Source organism: Danio aesculapii, chromosome 10 (assembly GCF_903798145.1).
Source record: "Danio aesculapii chromosome 10, fDanAes4.1, whole genome shotgun sequence".
NCBI classification, from domain to species: Eukaryota; Metazoa; Chordata; class Actinopteri; order Cypriniformes; family Danionidae; genus Danio; species Danio aesculapii.
This window is the reverse complement of record NC_079444.1, coordinates 35715606-35734207: the sequence shown is the minus strand read 5'-3', so window position 1 is coordinate 35734207 and position 18602 is coordinate 35715606. Positions and strand designations below refer to the sequence as shown.

The 18602-nt window shown below is 35.7% G+C and overlaps 1 protein-coding gene across 1 annotated transcript; it reads right to left on the bottom strand.

Annotated features, from left to right (window-relative positions):
- Nucleotides 1-2875: 2875 nt before the first annotated feature.
- smyd4 (SET and MYND domain containing 4) lies at nucleotides 2876-16989 on the bottom strand. The gene is made up of 10 exons (XM_056467589.1): nucleotides 16771-16989; nucleotides 16194-16338; nucleotides 13414-13503; nucleotides 12365-13316; nucleotides 9479-9739; nucleotides 9221-9393; nucleotides 6866-7001; nucleotides 6663-6779; nucleotides 3165-3288; nucleotides 2876-3080 (listed from the first exon to the last, which is right to left on the bottom strand). The coding sequence occupies exons 1-10, from the start codon at nucleotides 16902-16904 to the stop codon at nucleotides 2951-2953; spliced, it is 2262 nt and encodes a 753-aa protein (XP_056323564.1). The 5' UTR covers nucleotides 16905-16989; the 3' UTR covers nucleotides 2876-2950.
- Between the last annotated feature and the right edge of the window lie 1613 nt (nucleotides 16990-18602).

The following is an 18602-nucleotide window of genomic DNA, read 5'->3' as shown; positions in this document are numbered from 1 at the left end:
CCGTGGGTTATGCTCTATTACGAGTCCATTAGCAACCCAACATGTCAATGGCATCAATGGCCACTACTGGATAATTGACCAAACTTGCAGGAGAGGAGTGGATTTATCTGCTGCTAAACTAATATATCAGTTTTATTAAAGGAACTATTAGTTGCACATGCTTTAAAAACCTACTTTGACACCATATACCCCCCCCACCAAAGTTTACACCCCAAAAAATACTATTTGCTTTTAATTTATTTACCATCACACAATCCAACATGGGCGACCTTTTTATGTTTGATCAAGTCGAACATTAAAGAAGATTATTAGCTGAAATAATGGTCCTTGGAGATTCATATAATACAAGTCAATAGCTATTGGAAAATCAAGAAGAAATGCACGTAGGCCACAGACCAAATAATTGAACATCCATCACTACTGGTGATATATTGAGGTCTTAAGCACAATAGATCTGTGCAAGAGACAGAACATTATTTACAACATTATTATCCAAGATCCACAGCCTCAGCAAACGATGTTTACAACCTCAACGTATCGTTTGACTAACGTTAGTACCAGGGTGGGAATTATACATTGACGGTTGGAATGTCAAGATTTTTGACTGTGTACGATAATCAGTGGTGTAAAGTAATGTGTATAAAGTACTGTAATTGAGTCGTTTTTCCCAGGAATTGTAATTTACTAAATAGTTTTAAAAATGTGTACTTTTAATTTCCCTTGAGTACATTTGTTGTGCTGTACACTACTTTCCTTCAACCTGCAGTCACTACATTATTTTCTCTTGTCTATGGGGATTAGAAAAATTACTCCTGTGATTCCTGTCAAATCAAACTGCACATAGAAGGTAAATCTCACCATAATGAACTACCTCAAGGCATGGGCGATTTATAAATGCAGCAAACTGTTTGGAAGCATTAAAAGTGTCCAAGAAGATGTCCAAAATATTTACACGCATTGACCCAGACACTGTTTAGATACGAGTCACTGATGAGAAGATGACGGATGTTTACTGTATGATGACCGAAATGGCCTTAAACACCTAGCAGACAAAAATGTTAACATGACGTCAGATTGACATTGTACCCCAATGTCGTAGAGATGTCGCATTATGTTTGGAAACGAAAATTGGTTTGACATCAGAACTCAATGTCAGGCCTACGTCAACGTCCAACCTAAAATCAACCGAATATCAACGTCTAATGACGTTACAGCTTGACGTTGTGTGGACGTTCCCACCATGACAGCTAACAGATGTTGGATTTTAGGTCATACCTGACGAATAAATGTCAATATCTGACATCAACATAACGTTGGTTTAAGATACTGGTTTGACGTTTGATTTTGGTCAGTTTCTAACAACCTGAAAAATCAACCAAATAACGTCATTTGACGTCATTGTTGGATCAAAATAACATTGTTTAGACGCTGGCTGGACATTGAATTTTGGTCACCTGACATAAAAAACCTAAATCGAACCTAATATTAACGTCTTATGATCTTGTGTACCTGCTGGGCAATAACTAAATGCACTACAGAATGTTACGTTTTCACACATCCACAAATCACATAGAAATGCATCAGCTTTTTTACAGCATAATACTCACTACTCTTGAGTACTTTTGAAAGGTCTACTTTTTACTCATACTTTGAGTAATATTTAAAACAGGTACTTTTACTCTACTTGCACTACATTTTTAGGCAAGTAATGGTACTTTAACTTAAGTATAAGTTTTCAGTACTCTATACCCCACAGACGATAATATGTAGAAATGAACCAAATTTATATATTTAATTCAATTACATATAATTAAATAATCAAACTTGTTATTATGTTCAGTGTTTTGAGACACATTGAGTGGTTCTCAATGACATTTGTTACATTAAATACACAGTGACAGGTTTGCATTCCTGCACCTATTAAGGGATGACCATGACCATTTTTATTTTACTGTTTAACTTCCATGTGCGAGCAAGAGAACAAAATACAAACTATGTGTCTAGTTTTACGGACTCCTACAAATGCCTATTTTACGAGAAACATGTTTTGTGAACACTTACGCTCTGTTGGTGCTGTAGACTTACCGGTTCAAACCAGTGATTCAAACCTGAACCATTAATACAAACCAGGTGCTAACGTGCATTCACGATGGTATGAACCATTATAGGGGTGGTCTATTTAAGTTTTCTATCATTTTAATTACTAATATTATTTAAGATACAGATCAGAGCAAACTATTTCTTAACTGTTAAAGGGCAGACCCCCATACATGATTTTTTTTTAAATTTGTCCTTAAGGGGAGATCAAGTGATAATTGGTCCCCGCCCTGTATTCGCACCCTGGTTGTTACCAGTAACAGGCTAGCATCACATTGCTGACTGTCTATTAAGTGAAAGCTTATCGAATTTTAAAGCAATATACATACATACATATATATGTGTATATGTGTGTGTGTATATATATATATATATATATATATATATATATATATATATATATATATATATATATATATATATATATATATATATATATATATATACACCTATGTGTTCATTTATTTGTTCTGTTTCTGAGCAGTCATGAGTTATACATTAAAATAAATGTAATCTTATTTATTCCAGTGAGTGACATTAATTTTGGTAATTCGCTTTACGTCTCACGCGCATGATTGGATTCATCATTTTTGTTAAAGACCGCCATCTAGTGGCCTACAAAATTATGTTTGCAAGCTAAAAAATGACCCCAAATATAAATCTTTCATGTGAAATTCCTGTATATCTATACATCATGTGCTACAGAAATGAATAAGAAATGAATACAGAAATGAATTTTAAATTTATATAATATATAATAAAATAGCAGATCACACTGTTAATTCGTGGTTTTTAATCCGATTTTACACACAGTATACTAAAAAAAGAAGCTTGTCAATTTTCAGTGATTATTTCATAGCAGCCCTCGCAGACAGTACTCCATTTCACTCAGTTCCTGCAGGTCTTCACAGTGAGGGCCGCAGTGGAGAGAGAGCAGCCTTCGGGCTCTGGAAATCACAGAGAGAGCCGCAACACCCTCCCTTCTGTCAAAAAAAAAGTGATGCTGGAGTAAGAAGAAAGTGGTGCTGAAATCTCATCAGAAAGAGCTTGACGTGTTAAACTATTACCCGTTAAAATGTAGCTGAGCTAATTTAAAAAGCTGTCGTCCCAGCTCAATGCTGTCCTCTCCAAACTGAGCCTGAATGGCAACAATACTGCGCTTCAGATGAGATGCAGCCAGACTCCATTCACCTGTTAGGAAAATATTCAGAAAACTTTGAATAAATTATACCTACGTTTAGGGGTAAAAGCCTGTGAGTGGGACATTTCGTTGATTTAAAGGCTCTGGAAATCACAGAGAGTCAATTCAATTAAAAGTAAACGAAGCTTAATGTGTAAATGTTGAGTTTCAACCAGTTATGGATCTAGTCAAATCAAATATTTTGAATAGATTGTCTCCGTACTTTAAACTCTGTAGTACTTTATTTTAAGTCCTAATTGCATGCACTTACTGTGTACTTATAATAGACATCATATAAAGTGATTAATAAATAGGTGATTATATAAAGTGATTAATCCCTAAACCTTCAGTACCCCTGAATCTTACCTTAAAAAAACAACTAATAAAGTATTTTAAGAATTTTAACTTTCTGGTAAACTAAAGTATGCGAATTAAGTGAGGCAATACTGTATTTGATACATTTAAAGTATGTAATGGAGTATGACAAGGATGTTTACTTTCACCTGCTCTTTTTAATGTTTACATGAATGAGTTGCCTGAGGAATTAAGTGATAGTAGGACTGGTTGTGTGCTTGGTGATGCTATAATAAATCATTACATGTATGCATATCTTTTCCCCGGGTAGTGCTGGTTTTCACCAGCTGCTTAATATTTGATTTGAGATATGATGTGCTATATAATAAAAAAATGAGTGTTTACATGACATGTAGAACCAAAAAATGTAGACATACGATTTTCCCAGATTTTTATTTGTCAGGGCAAATGTTTACATTTTTTTAATGTATTAAATGTTATTAAAACTTAAATATTTAGGGCAAGCAGTGGTGGAAAGAGTACTAAAAATCATACTCAAATAAAAGTACCATTACTTGCCTAAAAATGTAGTGCGAGTAGAGTAAAAGTATCTGTTTTAAATATTACTCAAAGTATAAGTAAAAAGTAGCCCTTTCAAAAATATTCAAGAGTAGTGAGTATTATGCTGTAAACAGCTGATGCATTTACATGTAATTTGTGGATGTGTATAAACGTAACATTCTGTAGTGCATTTAGTTATTGCCCAGCAGGCGCACAACATCATAAGACGTTAATATTAGGTTAGATTTAGGTTATGATTATGTCAGGTGACCAAATTTCAATGTCTAGCCAGCGTCTAAGAACAATGTTATTTTGATGTCCAATAACGACGTCAAATGATGCTGATGTTTTGTTGATTTTAGCTTGTGTTAAACAGTGACCAAAATACAGTCAAGCCAACATCTTAAACCAACATCATATTGACGTCAAATACTGACATTCATTTTTCAGGTGTGGCAACTAAAATCAAACATCTGATAGACGTCAAATGGTAACGTCCACACAACGTCAAGCTGTAACATCATTAGACGTTTGGTTGATGTTTGGTTGATTTTTGGTTGATTTTAGGTTGGACGTTTGACAGTGACATCTGCCTAACATTGGGTTCTGACGTCAACTCGATTTTCATTTTCAAACAGAATGCAATGTCCCCACGACATTGGGGTACAACATCAACCTGACGTTATGTTGACGTCTTGTGCCTGCTGGGTGTTTAAGGCCATTTCGGTCATCATACAGTAAACATCTGTCATCTTCTCATCAGTGACATGCATCTAAACAGTCTCTGGGTCAACGCGTGTAAATATTTTGGACATCTTCTTGGACACTTTTAATGCTTCCAAACAGTTTGCTGCAATTATAAATCGCTCATGTCTTGAGGTAGTTCATTATGATGCGATTTACCTTCTATGTGCGATTTGATTGGGCAGGAATTACAGGAGTGATTTTTCTAATCCCCATAGACAAGAGAAAATAAAGTAGTGACTGCAGATTGAAGGAAAGTAGTGGAGTAAAAGTACCGCACTAAAAATGTACTCAAGGGAAAGTAAAAGTACACATTTTAAAACCATTTACTAAATTACCACTCCTGAGAAAAACTACTCAATTGGAGTAGTTTGAGTATATGTAATTTGTTACGTTACACCACTGAGGGCATGTCATTACTGAAGATATGTGTGATGATTATGATATGCACATGGAAGGTCAAAAGTTGTATGCTCAAGCAAATATGCTGGTGAGAAAGTTTTATTTGTGTTCAGAGCAGGTTAAGGTTAACCTCTTTAGAACTTTTTGCACTTCTTTATACATAGCTCCTCGGTGGCATAATTTTAAAAAGAGAGTCTCCATAAGCTGCAGGTTGCATAAAATGATTGTATGAGGATTCTTCTTTAAAAACATAGATGTTGTAGTGCAAGTGAATTATACTGTAAGGTAGGAGTTCGATCATTTTTTGCTTTGAGTTGAACTATAAGTTTATCTGTTGATTGGAGAATCTCACAATAGCATTTTAATGTTGTTAATAAACCCTAGGCTTACTGAGGTGCGTTTTTAGTCACCATTGATGAAATATTGGCATATTTTAAGGTATTTTGTGTGGTTTGTATTGTTTTGTCTGTCTTTTGTACTATTGGACCTAATGTCTGCAATAAAGAGAATTATTTACTTAAGCTCATATCATTTCAAACTCTTCCCACATAGCAAAATATCTCTGGCCCAGCTCTGGCCCACACAATCAGCTGTTGCTTAGCCCACATGCCGCAGTGAATTACGGTACATGACTGGACCAAGTCTGTGCTTCCAGACAAGAGCCAAACATGGACCAAATCTGGGCCAAGTCTTAGCCAAGTTAATAACCCATAACTGAGCCAGATATGTTGGTGTGTCACGACTGCAATGAAATTGATAAACCCATGAATCATTGCACTTTAGGCGTGCTATGGGCGTGCCTTTCCTCGAAGCGACCTGATAGGTAGAATTTTTTATTTTTATTTGAAAATAATACAAATGTGTTTTTTATGGGTCAAGATAGACCAGACTCACATGGCCCATATATCAATTATTAACATCTGGGCCAAATACTACATTTTACATCTGGCCCAAGTATTGTGTGCCGCCTTAAAGACGGTGACACCTCTGCCAAACCAGGCCCATGTTTGGCCCACATGCTGTATGCCACTGCCGGATGAATGCCTGCTGTGCCAGATTTATGCCAAATCTGGGCCAGAATTCTTTGCTACCTGGGTTAAGACACCTTTGTCTGACCCACTTGTATCTTTCAGCATACTGCACTCCCATTTAAACACAAGGGTGTTGGAGTGGTCAAAAACAGTATCAAACCTTTTTTTTTTGCCCTCAAACGAAGAATGAAAAAGCATACTGGGATCTTCTCCTCTCTACTAAGATAAAAGCGTCTGCTAAATGAGTTCATGTAAAATGATTATGTACAATGAACCATTTAGGGGTACATAAGGTACAACGATGAGGGTACCATCCCTTTATGAAACAAGTCATATCAGGCTGTTCTTCTCACCTGTGCTGGCATACAGTCGAGCCAGAGCATCTGCTAGCTCTCCTTGGAGAGGATGAGTCTCTGTCAGGATACTGCTTGCCTGAGAAAAAGCTGATTGGAGGATGTGCAAGGCTTCATCTGCAAGACATGGAACATATTGTGTATTTATGGATATCTATCTCACCCTAATACAAAACAAATTATGATTCATTTTGAGGCAGTACTTAATCTGTCATGCTCCATGAGATGAACGGCTTCATCCAAAAGAAGCTGAAAACCCTGAAGTCTGTTTTGCACATCAGCACTGCTGATCTGATGACCGCAGGACGACCGAGAGCATGTGTATTCATCCATACGGGACTGAAATATACAGAATAGACGTTCAAAACATCAATAGAAAAACTCTGAAGCTTGTACATCAGGGGTCAGTTCTTCATATGAGCAGGCTTATTTCTTATAACCAGATTAGATCGTGTCATTTTAAGTCAAGGTGATACTGAAAGAATATATATGCTGCAGCAAATTCTGAATATTTTTTCCAAGAGTTCTGTATTAAACTAATGATGGATTCGGATTTCTGCCTTCCAATCCGTCCCAACATGAATCAACGTTTATCCTTTTTCTCATTACTTTATTAATATGATTATTTGAATAAGTATTCACCTTGAAATGATTTTGACTAATGAATAAGTTAACACACTGCTTAATGTAAGAATGTTCAGTGTCCTTGCTCCTCTCTGTCTGTCAATTTTAACTGTATTTTCAGGAGCCTCCAAACTAGGTCAGAGGTCATGGAGACCTTGAGTGGAACTGAAGGGCTTGATGATTAAAAACAACTGTTTTCCTCTTTGTGAAATTATGTGTTAATACTGTCTAAAGTGATTTTCCTTCTTATGCAAGATAGACTTTGTGTAGTAAAAATATAGCAGCCTGAATGCTGTTCATACCAGTTTTGAACTAGTTTGATAAGACAGCTGAGACTATGAAGAAACAACCTTGGGTTTTTATAACAGGTTGTCCATTGCGTGTGTATATGCATGAGATGGGTCAGTTCTAAAGATCTGAGACCAGCTCTTAATTGTTTACGGGCAACCTGACCCAAGCCTCCTGTCGCCATTCCTATCTGGATGCAGATTGAACCTGTTGATGTACATATTTAGAATTGTCTACCTTTGTTTTAACTAATCGGAACTGGAACACACCTTTTCTGGTCTTGTTTTATAATTCTTATTGATTTGTGATTGTAAGCAGAGCGGCCTAGGAACTCATTGCGAGTGCTGAAGCTGGCTTCTGCTGATGAAACTGCAAAACTGTCTTCAGTGAACTTTATTTATTTGAATCTCTGACTCAGGCTCTTCTTCATCTTACAGACTGGTCATTCTTTTGGTTAAAACTGTAAATTATCTCTACACGAAGGAAAATAACAATATTGTAAAATTATAGGTCACACTTTATTTTGATGGTCTGTTTGTTGAATTTAAGTTACATTGCAACTAATACTCAATAGATTATATGTGGACTGTTAGGTTGGGGTTAGGGTTAGTGTAAGTTGACATGTACTTGCAAAGTTTCTTATAGTCAGTTAAATGTTTGTTGAATGTCTGTATCAACAGATATTAAGTCTACTAATACTCAAATGGACCAGTAAAATAAAGTGTTACCAAATTATGTTAAAAAAATGATTTTATTTAATACATTTTTAAAAGTATTTTAAAAACCGTTACACATAAAAAGGTACACATATTCCCATGGTTGTTAAAGAGAACATTTTTGTAATTTTCAGAGACTGATATGTACCCTTTATGTACTTATACTTTTAAGATCTGGACCTTTTAGATACACATACTTTGAAAAGGTACCACCCCAGTTTAGCTCAATTTCTGAGAGTGCATGATAATAGTCATGGCCATTGTTCTCATTCAGAGATTTTATTTGTGAAGGAACAATTATATAATTAAGGAACTCATACACATGCTGAGAGCTAATGTATGAGTGACTTGATGCAGCCACTTCTCAAAAATCAAAATTCTAAATTCATTTAAAGATCCAGTTATACATTATTCCATGGAATAAAGAAAACATGGATGCTATCCTGAAGAAAATCTGCTCTAAAGGTAAAGCTAAATAAATTGCTAAATACTATACTCTTGACAAACTTACGTGTGAAGTCTTTATATATAGTCTATTGAGATCTGTTTAAATAGATTGATAGATCTGTCCTGGTCAACAAACCCCAGCACATGCAGCAATATCAGATCAATTCATCAAGATATTTGAATCTAATTTTCAAAAATGTTTGATAAGCCAAATTAGTCAGAGATCAGTTCTCAAGATTAAAAGATACAGGATCTGCCTAGTCATTTTAGATTGTTTAAGCAAGGTACAAATAACAGATGCCACAAATGTTCAACCCGAAGTTTAGCTTCTAACGTAATTATACACACTTAAATCAAATAATCGAAGCTTTAGATTCACTAGAAAACACATGTGTTGGAGCTAAATTTAATTGAACTTCGTCTTCCAGGAGCAAAATTGGGACACCCCAGGTTTACCAGTTAGACCTTTCTGAAAATCTTTACCTGAAGAGGTTTTCCACATTTCACACACTTCAGCCCTGATGCTGTGTGTTCTTTTGCATTCAGGCTATCTTCTGACCGGTCTCGCTGACAAGCCTGACATACACAGTGGAAAAAGTACTGCTCCAGCAGGAGGCGCTGACGCTCCTTCACCTCCATCCTGCTACAATGAGGGCCTGTGAAAAAATAATCAAACTATGAAAGCAAAGCTGCACGAGCCTCCAACAAAACTAAAACAGAATTTACAGGATCACACAATACCATAACAGTGCAGAATCTCCTGTCCTGCAGTGAGGTCTTTTGAAGCACGTACAGTGACCGTCACACCGGACCGAGAGCCCTTGGGATGGTCAAAGTGACCTTCAGAACAGCCCAACTGATTATGTGGGTCAGGCTTAAATCCTGTAGTGAAGGAGATGCTTGTGTTTGGAATGCAGGAGTGGTTAAGCAGGCTGAGCACAGGGAATATAGCTGTGGCAATACGGATTTCACTACTGGACTGAACAGCAATGCCACTTTCTTCTGCAAGAAATGAGAAAAAAAAAAATAATAATAATCAAATATATTAGCTCTTTCCCCACTATTGATTATCTTGTCAATTAAAAGACAATGCTTCCCTCTACCATTGGGTTTTTTTAACGACAATCTGTATTTTCAATGTATTACGGTAAGGGAAGCCCTAGCCCTATGTCCCGAATGAGTTAAAGGACTTCTGGCTATCCTGGGTCTCCGAAGTAAAATACAAGGCGATCAGAGAAAATGTACACTGCATCACTTGTAAAAAATTAAGCTTTACAACTTTCTTTTGGCTTAATCCCTACATTATCATGGCCACAGTGAAATAATCCAGCCCTGTCACTCTGAACAAAATAATATGTGTGTGTATTAGGGCTGAACAATTTAGTTTCAGCATCGATACTGCAATGTGCGAATCTGCAAAAGTCACATCGCAGGATCTGTAATGTCAAGTTGGGATTATAATTAACCAGGAACCAGAGTTCAGAACACATGATTTGTGGAGTTATTGCAATGTGTAATAGCTATAATCTAGTAGTGTGAAAGCTCTTTATTTGGATGGGTTTTAAAGGCCTCTGACTGTACAATTTCAAGCAAATTTAAATCATTTGGACACAAGAAATGATAAAGATTTCCACTTTAACAAAGATTAATTGGGGTTATTTATACAATAAAGATGATGCAGTGTTATTGTACATATTATTATTGAATTTCTGTACCTCAATACTGTTAGACTGCAACGATTCCATGAAGCGATGTTTGTTTCATTTTTATCTTCGTTGTATTGTTTTCATTTATTCATTCATTCATTTTCCTTCGCCTTAGTCCCTTTATTCATCAGGGGTCAACCGCCAACTTATCCAGAATACGTTTTCCACAGTGGATGCCCTTCCAGCTGCAACCCAGTACTGGGAATCATGCATATACAGTACACTCATTCACACACACTCATACTCTACAGCCAATTTAGCTAATCCAATTCACCTATAGCGCATGTCTTTGGACCTGTGGGGGAAATCGGAGCACCCAGAGGAAACCCACGCGATCACAGGTAGAACATGCAAACTCCACACAGAAATGCCGACTGGCCAACTGGGACTTAAACCTGCGACCTTCGTGCTATAAGGTGACAGTGCTAACCCACTGAGCCACTGTTTTAATTTATTTTACATTTATTTTATTTAGTATATTTTTGTATATTTAATGCAGATGGACACCAAAATCATCTCAATTTCTGTAAAATTATGAATTATTTCCAAATAGAGTCAAATTATATTGAAGAAAAACAAATATTGCAATGTCAGTTCTTTTTTTCTATATTGTGCAGTGTGTGTGATATACTACATATCTCGAAAATAGACGAATTTGGGGGAAAAATGTCTCTTTTTGTTGTCAAAATTTTGTCAAAATCTTATCTGCATTCAAGTACTAATAAAACATGAATGTTTTGATTATTTTTATATATTCATATTTATTTCTACAGGTTTCACCAAGTAAAATTTAAGACTGTTTAGGAACTTATTAAGACCATTATGAATGATATTTTAGACTTATACAGGTCTATATGCAATTTTTTTTTCTAATGGCCCAGTTGGTCTAGTGGAATTTTTTTTTACTTGTCCTTAAAAAAATAGGTATTCCTTGGTCACTATTTTACATAATCTGTCAAACAAGCAAACAACCCCTAGTTGAATACATAGTAATTTTTTTCAACACTACTAAGCTCTTTAAAAACTACAATAAACTAAATGTATGCACATGCAACAGTCTATCTAGGTCAGCATCTTCCACCAATATGGTCTATAAATACATGGAGAACTTTCAGATTAATTTTTATTAAATTAGCTTAGTTTTATATTAGCTATTATAATATTAGTTATAAATATAACTTTGTTTTATTGAGATAGATTGTTGGTGATTTGATGAATTTTTGCCTGATTGAGAAGCTTTACATGGGCATAGTAAAATTAAGACTGGCTTAAAATGATTTAAGACCTACCAGTCAATTATTCTGTGAAATTAAGACTTTTTAAGGCCTAAAATTCTGTTTTTAAAATTTAAGATGTTTTAAGACCCTGGGGACACCCTGATATTATGGTCATACTGTATATTATTCTGCAAGCTGTCAAATTTAGGTGAAAATCATGAAAAATGCTGGCAAATATAAAAATAATAACAAATAAACAAAAGTTGATGGAGAAACAGTAAAATTTAACATTTTTAAAGTTTCGAATGAGGGTGTCATGGTGGTGCAGTGGGTAGCATAGTCGCCTCACAGCAAGAAGGTCACTGGTTCGAGCCTCGGCTGGGTCAGTTGGCAATACTGTATGGAGTTTGCATGTTCTCCCCGTGTTCATGTGGGTGTCCTCCGGGTGCTCCGGTTTCCCCACAAATCCAAAGACATGCGCTGTAGGTGGAAGCTAAATTGTCCGTAGTGTACGTGTGTGAATAAGTGTTTATGGGTGTTTCCCAGTGATGGGTTGCAGCTGGAAGGGCATCCGCTGCGTAAAACATATGCTGGACAAGTTGGCGGTTCATTCCACTGTGGCGACCCCAGATTAATAAAGGGACTAAGTGAAAAGAAAATGAATGAATGAATGAATGAAGTTTCAAATGAAAGTCCAGTCGTACCTTTGACCCTAACAGCAGTGATTGCTTGAGCATTACATCGAAGCTGCATCACATGCCTCAGAGCTGTGGCTCCCAGCATGCTCATCTCAGGCTGCCAGCTTGCTTTAACTCCTTCGTCCTTGAAAGATGTCCACATGCTTGGTGGGGGTTCACCTTGGAGCTTCTTGTAAATCACAGCCATGGTGATGGCCAATAAGAAGCGTGAAGCAGGTGAGTGTTGTGCCACATGTGGTAAAAGGCTGTAGATGCCCATGTATGAGCTGCCATGAAAACAGTCTGTATGGTCTAAACTTTTTCTACAGTCCCCTCTGAGACTCAACTGGACTGGTGAATCATTTTTATAAGTGGTCACATGCTCTTCTGAGTTTTTATTCACCATTTGAACTTCATTTTGTCCTGCTTTAAGAACCACTCTTATTGCTAAATGGCCCAAAACCCCAATGGCCAGCAGATCAGCTCCAACTGGACACTCCCATTGGTGCCATTGATCCCATGCTTCTTTTCGACAGCTCTCTCCACAATATCGAGCGTAACTACAATTTGGACAGGGCACAAAGCTCAGTGATTGGCTGAGGCAGTGGTGACAGTGTCGATCTTCAGTACCAAATGTCTTTCCTGCCTTATTGGTTCCTGTATTGAATGTGCTAGTTGGTATTAGCACAGAACAGTACGCTTCATCCTCCAGCACAACTTCTCCAGCTGATTTATTCTCCATGATTAATATGTGGCGACCTTTGTCAGAGCTGAAATAAACAGATACACCATCTAAAAGATGAGCAGTAGAGTTTATAGTTTTCTGGCATGGTGATAATTGATGATCTGTAGATGGTTTGTTGGGTTTTTCAGCTTTTCTCAGCTGATTCTGGCAGGCGGCTTGTCTAGTTTGTAGTTTGTCCTGCAGGTGGCTTGGGTAACCGGCCTCCATAGATCGCTTGATGTCCTCAAGACATGCCTAAAATAAAGAAATACTCATTAAAATGTGTCAGATGTGTGTTGCATGCTTCAAAAAATATTGATCATTTTGTATAGGGCATGAAACAGATTCTCACTTGGTAACGGCCTTGGTAAAATAGGGCAGCAGAACGGTTAGCATAGCACAAGGAGAGCTCATCTGTATTCTTGTCAGCATGGCAAACACCCTGAAACATTAAAAACAGATTATACCGTGCCAAGGACTATAGAATACACAAGACTTGTCACTGTTTTTTTTTTTGAATAGGGAAAAGTGTAACTGTCAACATGGTGAATAAAGCCCCGCCCACAAGTACAGGAGCCAATCATTGATCGATATATGGTGAAAAAAGCCTACCTTCTAGTACAGGAGCCAATCATCAATCGCTATAGACTGACGATACTCTGGGGGAGGGGCTTGGAACAGAGGTTTAGAAATTAAACTAAAGGGACGGTCGTTGTTTAAATTTATTGGTGATTCTGAATATGAATCTTAATCGTAAGCCTAGCAAGCAAATTGATGTTTCCCCATTCAAACAGAATGCCCGAGCATACTGTCTGAGAGGCGTTTCAAAGATGGCTGCCGAGTGAAATGACTTGCCTTAAAGGGACTTTGACCATGCTTACCAACCTACTGTTATTCGAAATCTAACTTGTTAACAGTGTAACTCAAAAATCATAGTTTATTGAACTACATTGGTTCATTTTATTGACAATATGTCTGCAGTATTGCTTTCATCTCATTGGATTCAAAAACATGGATTGTTTCTTATTTTAATATTCATCAAATATCATACTGGTTAAAACATAGTCTAATAAAAGTCATGCCTCGGTCACACTAGAGTTTGAGCCTGCACATTTCTGTTGTAGGGCGCTGCGAAAAGGGGCAGGATTAAACAAGATTATTAGACATTTTAAAAAGTGAGCGGCTCATATTTTACATTTCTGTCCAGAGAGGTCATGTTTTGATCTTTGATTGTAAACACAGCGAACTGAAAAACTTGTCGCACGAGCTAGCATTTCCAGTCTGTCGCATTCGGGTGCGTATGAATGGAAGTCTATGGGGGGCGAAAAGTGCCGTGTGACCGCTGCTTCAGACTACTTAACTTTAGACTTGCTAGACTTAAAGAGATCATTCGCCCAAAAATGAAGATTTACACACCCTTAAGTTTCTGAGTTTCTTTATTCTGTTGAACACAAAAGAATACATTTTGGAGAAGCTAAATAACGTTAACCATAAACTTCCATAGCAGGAAAAACAAATACTATGGAAGTTAATGTTAAAGTCTGTATGAACCAGAAGCTGCAACCATTTTTCCGTATTGTGACGCAGTTCCTAGAGAAGCAGAATATTAAATGAGAAAAAAAAGTGGGTGTGGCTGTTTTTTTTTCTACTGAAAGCTGATTGGATGTAGTAAAGTAGACATTTAATTCAGAAAGATCGGGAATCCGCTTGTTAAGTTGTGACGTATTCATTTGAATTGAGAAAATATTTGTTTATGACCAGTTTTTAGCCATGTCATATCATATTTAGTGTGAGTTGGTGCTACTTTGCCTTATTGTCAGTGCAGTAAGACACAGTATTAGAGCAATTCTAGCGTTATGGATGTGACATTTGCAGTAAAAACTCAAAACATAAATACACAAAGTCTATGTTAACATTATATTGAAACATCTGTTCATATTTTCCAGAACAACTAACCACAGGGTTAAGGGATCAGAAAAATATCAATCTGTAAACATGTTTTGTACTTTAAATGAGGAAAATAAACATGCTTTATGGATGGGACAAAAAAGTTTGCGGGTTTACAGTATACAATATACTTTGTAGAAATTCTGTGAATTAAAACTGCGCAACCCAAAATAAATAATGCTAATCAAAAGGATAATAGTCGGCTCTCTATAGAACAAAAATTATTAATTTTATTTTATTTGACATTTTTGCATTAATGAGGAAAAAGTGTTGTTATGGATGTGACATCTCTCCGTTATGGATGTGACAGATGTGAAATTGCCACTTGTGTGACTTGGCAAATCAAGTACAATAGTTGACAGAGACATTTTGAGTATTTCTGCAGTACTGTACAATACTTTTTTTGCACAAAAAAAAAACATAGAAACAGTTACTGTATTTTTGGTGAAAACTAAATTTCTTTCATGGCAAGGTTGACATTTGCATGGAATTGCTCATTATCATCAATACTTGTTTAGCACAATAGTTCATAACATACAAAAACGTAAAAAACGAAATCTTACCTACAAAAAATTCTGCCTTTGTGCTTTGTTTTCTTGTTACTATACCCGTACGCAGCGCTAAAGCCCAGCATCTTCACACTGGCTTTAATCTTGACTAGTGCAGTTGAACGACATTTGTCATGGGAGCACTGTACTCATGTGGCGGCGCTATTGACGCATGCTCAGAGTTCGTATGCGATATCTAGTGTATATATCTATGGTTAGTTTCGATTTCATGTGTACTTAATCAGGTTTCCAGCTTTCTTCTAAATATACTATTTTGTGTCCAACAGAAATTAGTAAGCCAGACATGTTTGGAACAAGTTAAATGTGAGTAAATAATGACAGAATATTCAGCTTTGGGTGAACCATCCCGATAAACAAAAGTCTGAATGCACTCAAACCTCAGGCCCCAAACTCACGCCATTAGTTGATAAACTGTTGCTATGACGATAAATTGATAATAGGTGCCATTACAATTAATTAACGACAGAGCAAAACGTGCTAGCAAACTTTGCGGGAAATGCATTTCAAGCAGGAGTAACGTGATTTTAACCATGCTTAAATAAATAAGATGGAAAAAATAACTCTGTCTATAATAAATACGGACATAATACGAAGTAGATATGCCGTTTTTTCTTACCTTGGAGTAATGAAGCGCTGCGGCGGTGTAATCCTTGACTTTGAAGCTGAGGTTACCTTGCTGTCTAAACTCAGAAGCTGTTTCAGGAGACTTTTTCACGGAGAACTTCTCTGAGATTCTGGACAAAGTGTTGAGATCCTCCGGACTGAGATATGGACAAATCCGAAAAAGTAGGTGGCATGTTTATTTTTACGCAGAAACATGTAACGGTAATGCTACTACTTGCTAAACTGGCTTGAATGTCACTTTATTTGAACAACTGAATCTTCAACTACTAAAAAGAGAATATAAGTAAATTAAACTTCTCTGAGACTCTGGACAGAGTGTTGAGATCATCCGGACTGAGCTATGGACAAATCCGAAAAAATAGGTGGAATATTTAACGTTATTTAACTTGCTTAAAAAACATGTAATGCTACTTCTTGCTAAACTGTACATTGACATGAATGTCACTTTAATTGAACAACCGAAACCATAACTACTGCAGCATTTAACGTAAAAAGAGGTTAATGTTATTCATGCTATCAAACACCATTTCAATTAATTTATAAACATCTCCACAGTGCAGGAGACTGACCATATTAGTGACAGCCCGTAGTTGAATATGGCGTTTATATCAGTCAGAAGGCAGAAACGCTCAGTTTCTTCCGATCTCAGTTCAGCCCATTTCTGCTCGACATGACGAACCCAATCTTGGCAGGGTAGATCCATTTAAAACTCACTTAAATACCTGTAAACTCACTAGCGAAAAGTACGAAACCCTCCAACACTTTGAATTTCACAACAATATACAGACTTCCGGTTGGAACTTTTATCAGTCTCCAAAATAAAGGCACTTTTCTCATAATTTAAGCCGAGCAAAATATTACAAAGCATTATAGACTGGAATATTTTTGGTGTTTCCTTGTGTGACGAAGCTGATAGTTTTAGTACGCTTGGGTTTTTAAATTAACTTTAGGTTATAATATTTAAAAAAAAATATATAATTTTTTTAATTAGTATTATTTTTTTTTGTAAAAACTTGAATTCTGACAACCTGGCTAAAAATGATTTCATGTTAGATTTTTATGCATTACCTTTGTAATAATAATAATAATAATAATAATAATAATAATAATAATAATAATAATAATAATAATATTGAGGTATTTTTAAAAATGACATTTGAAATATAATGCCATTTTAGGAATCTAAAATCTACTTTCCATCTACATTTTTGGGTGGAAAATTGGTAATATTATTAATTTATTATACTGTAAAAAAAAATCTGTCATACACTCTAAAAAAATTAGGTTTAGGCTTGGATTTTTAAGTTAACTTTAAGTTAGAATTAAAAAAATTATATAAATTCATTTAATTAGTATTTTATTTGTAAAAACTTTAATTCTGGCAACCAGGCTGCAAATGATTTCATGTTAGATAAAAAAAAGCTTTTTCTATGCATTACTTTTATAATAATAATAATAATAATAATAATAATAATAATAATAATAATAAATATTATTATTGAGTTATTTAAAAAAAATGACATTTGAAATATGTCATTTAAAAATTAATCTAAAATTTTTGGTAACTCAACATTTTGATTAAATTGAAAAGGCAGCAAAAAATGTTTAAGTTACAATTTGCATAATTAAAAATATATATAGTTGCAACCTAATTAACTTTATTAAAATTAGTTATTTACACTTGCTCCATCTATAACACAGGCGGTGAAAGTGCTTCAGATTGCATTTCAGTCACTGGAAGATGCTCTGGTTAGTTCAAAATTAGTTTTAAATTTACAGAAAACAAAGTTTATGATTTTTTTTTTTCAAAAGCTCACGATCAAATATTTGATCTTCGTATTTCCACGTCTGATAGAAAAACAATTGAAAGAGTAACCTCTCACAAGCACTTGGGTATCTGGATTGATAAGTTTTTATTTAATGTACACATTGCTAATCTGATTAGGAGGCTGAAAATGAAACTTGGCTTTTATTTTAGAATTAAATCTAATTTTACTTTTTAAAAACTTGTAGAAGCTACTTTTTTAAAAAAATTTTAATCTGTGCTTGATAGTGGGGATATTATATATGCTTGCGGCCTCTTCTATTCGAACAAGAAGGCTTGATTCTGTTATCATGCTTCTGTGTTTTATTACAAATACAAAATCTCACACTTCGTTTTAAATGAGATGATGGGCTTGACATCACTAGCTGTACATATAAAACAGCACTGGTACATTATCTATAAAGCTCTTTTAGGTGAAAGTTTTGCCTTTTGTTAGCTTTTTTAATATACCTCAAGTTTGTACGGAGCTGGGAAAAACTGCATTTCCTTTTTTTGTCACCTTGGGCATGGAATTTGCAAAGAGACTTAAAACTAAATAAAATTGTGTATTTTGGTGAATTTAAAGGCGTTTTAAAG

What these genes read in the sequence shown, in the direction of transcription:
- smyd4 (XM_056467589.1), bottom strand. Translation starts at nt 16,904, where the DNA reads ATGGATCTACCCTGCCAAGATTGGGTTCGTCATGTCGAGCAGAAATGG. An exon ending in TACGGGCTGTCACTAATATG is followed by an intron (nt 16,339 to 16,770) that starts GTCAGTCTCCTG and finishes TCCATATCTCAG; the next exon opens with TCCGGAGGATCTCAACACTT. An exon ending in CACTGCTGTTAGGGTCAAAG is followed by an intron (nt 9,740 to 12,364) that starts GTACGACTGGAC and finishes CATTTCTTGCAG; the next exon opens with AAGAAAGTGGCATTGCTGTT.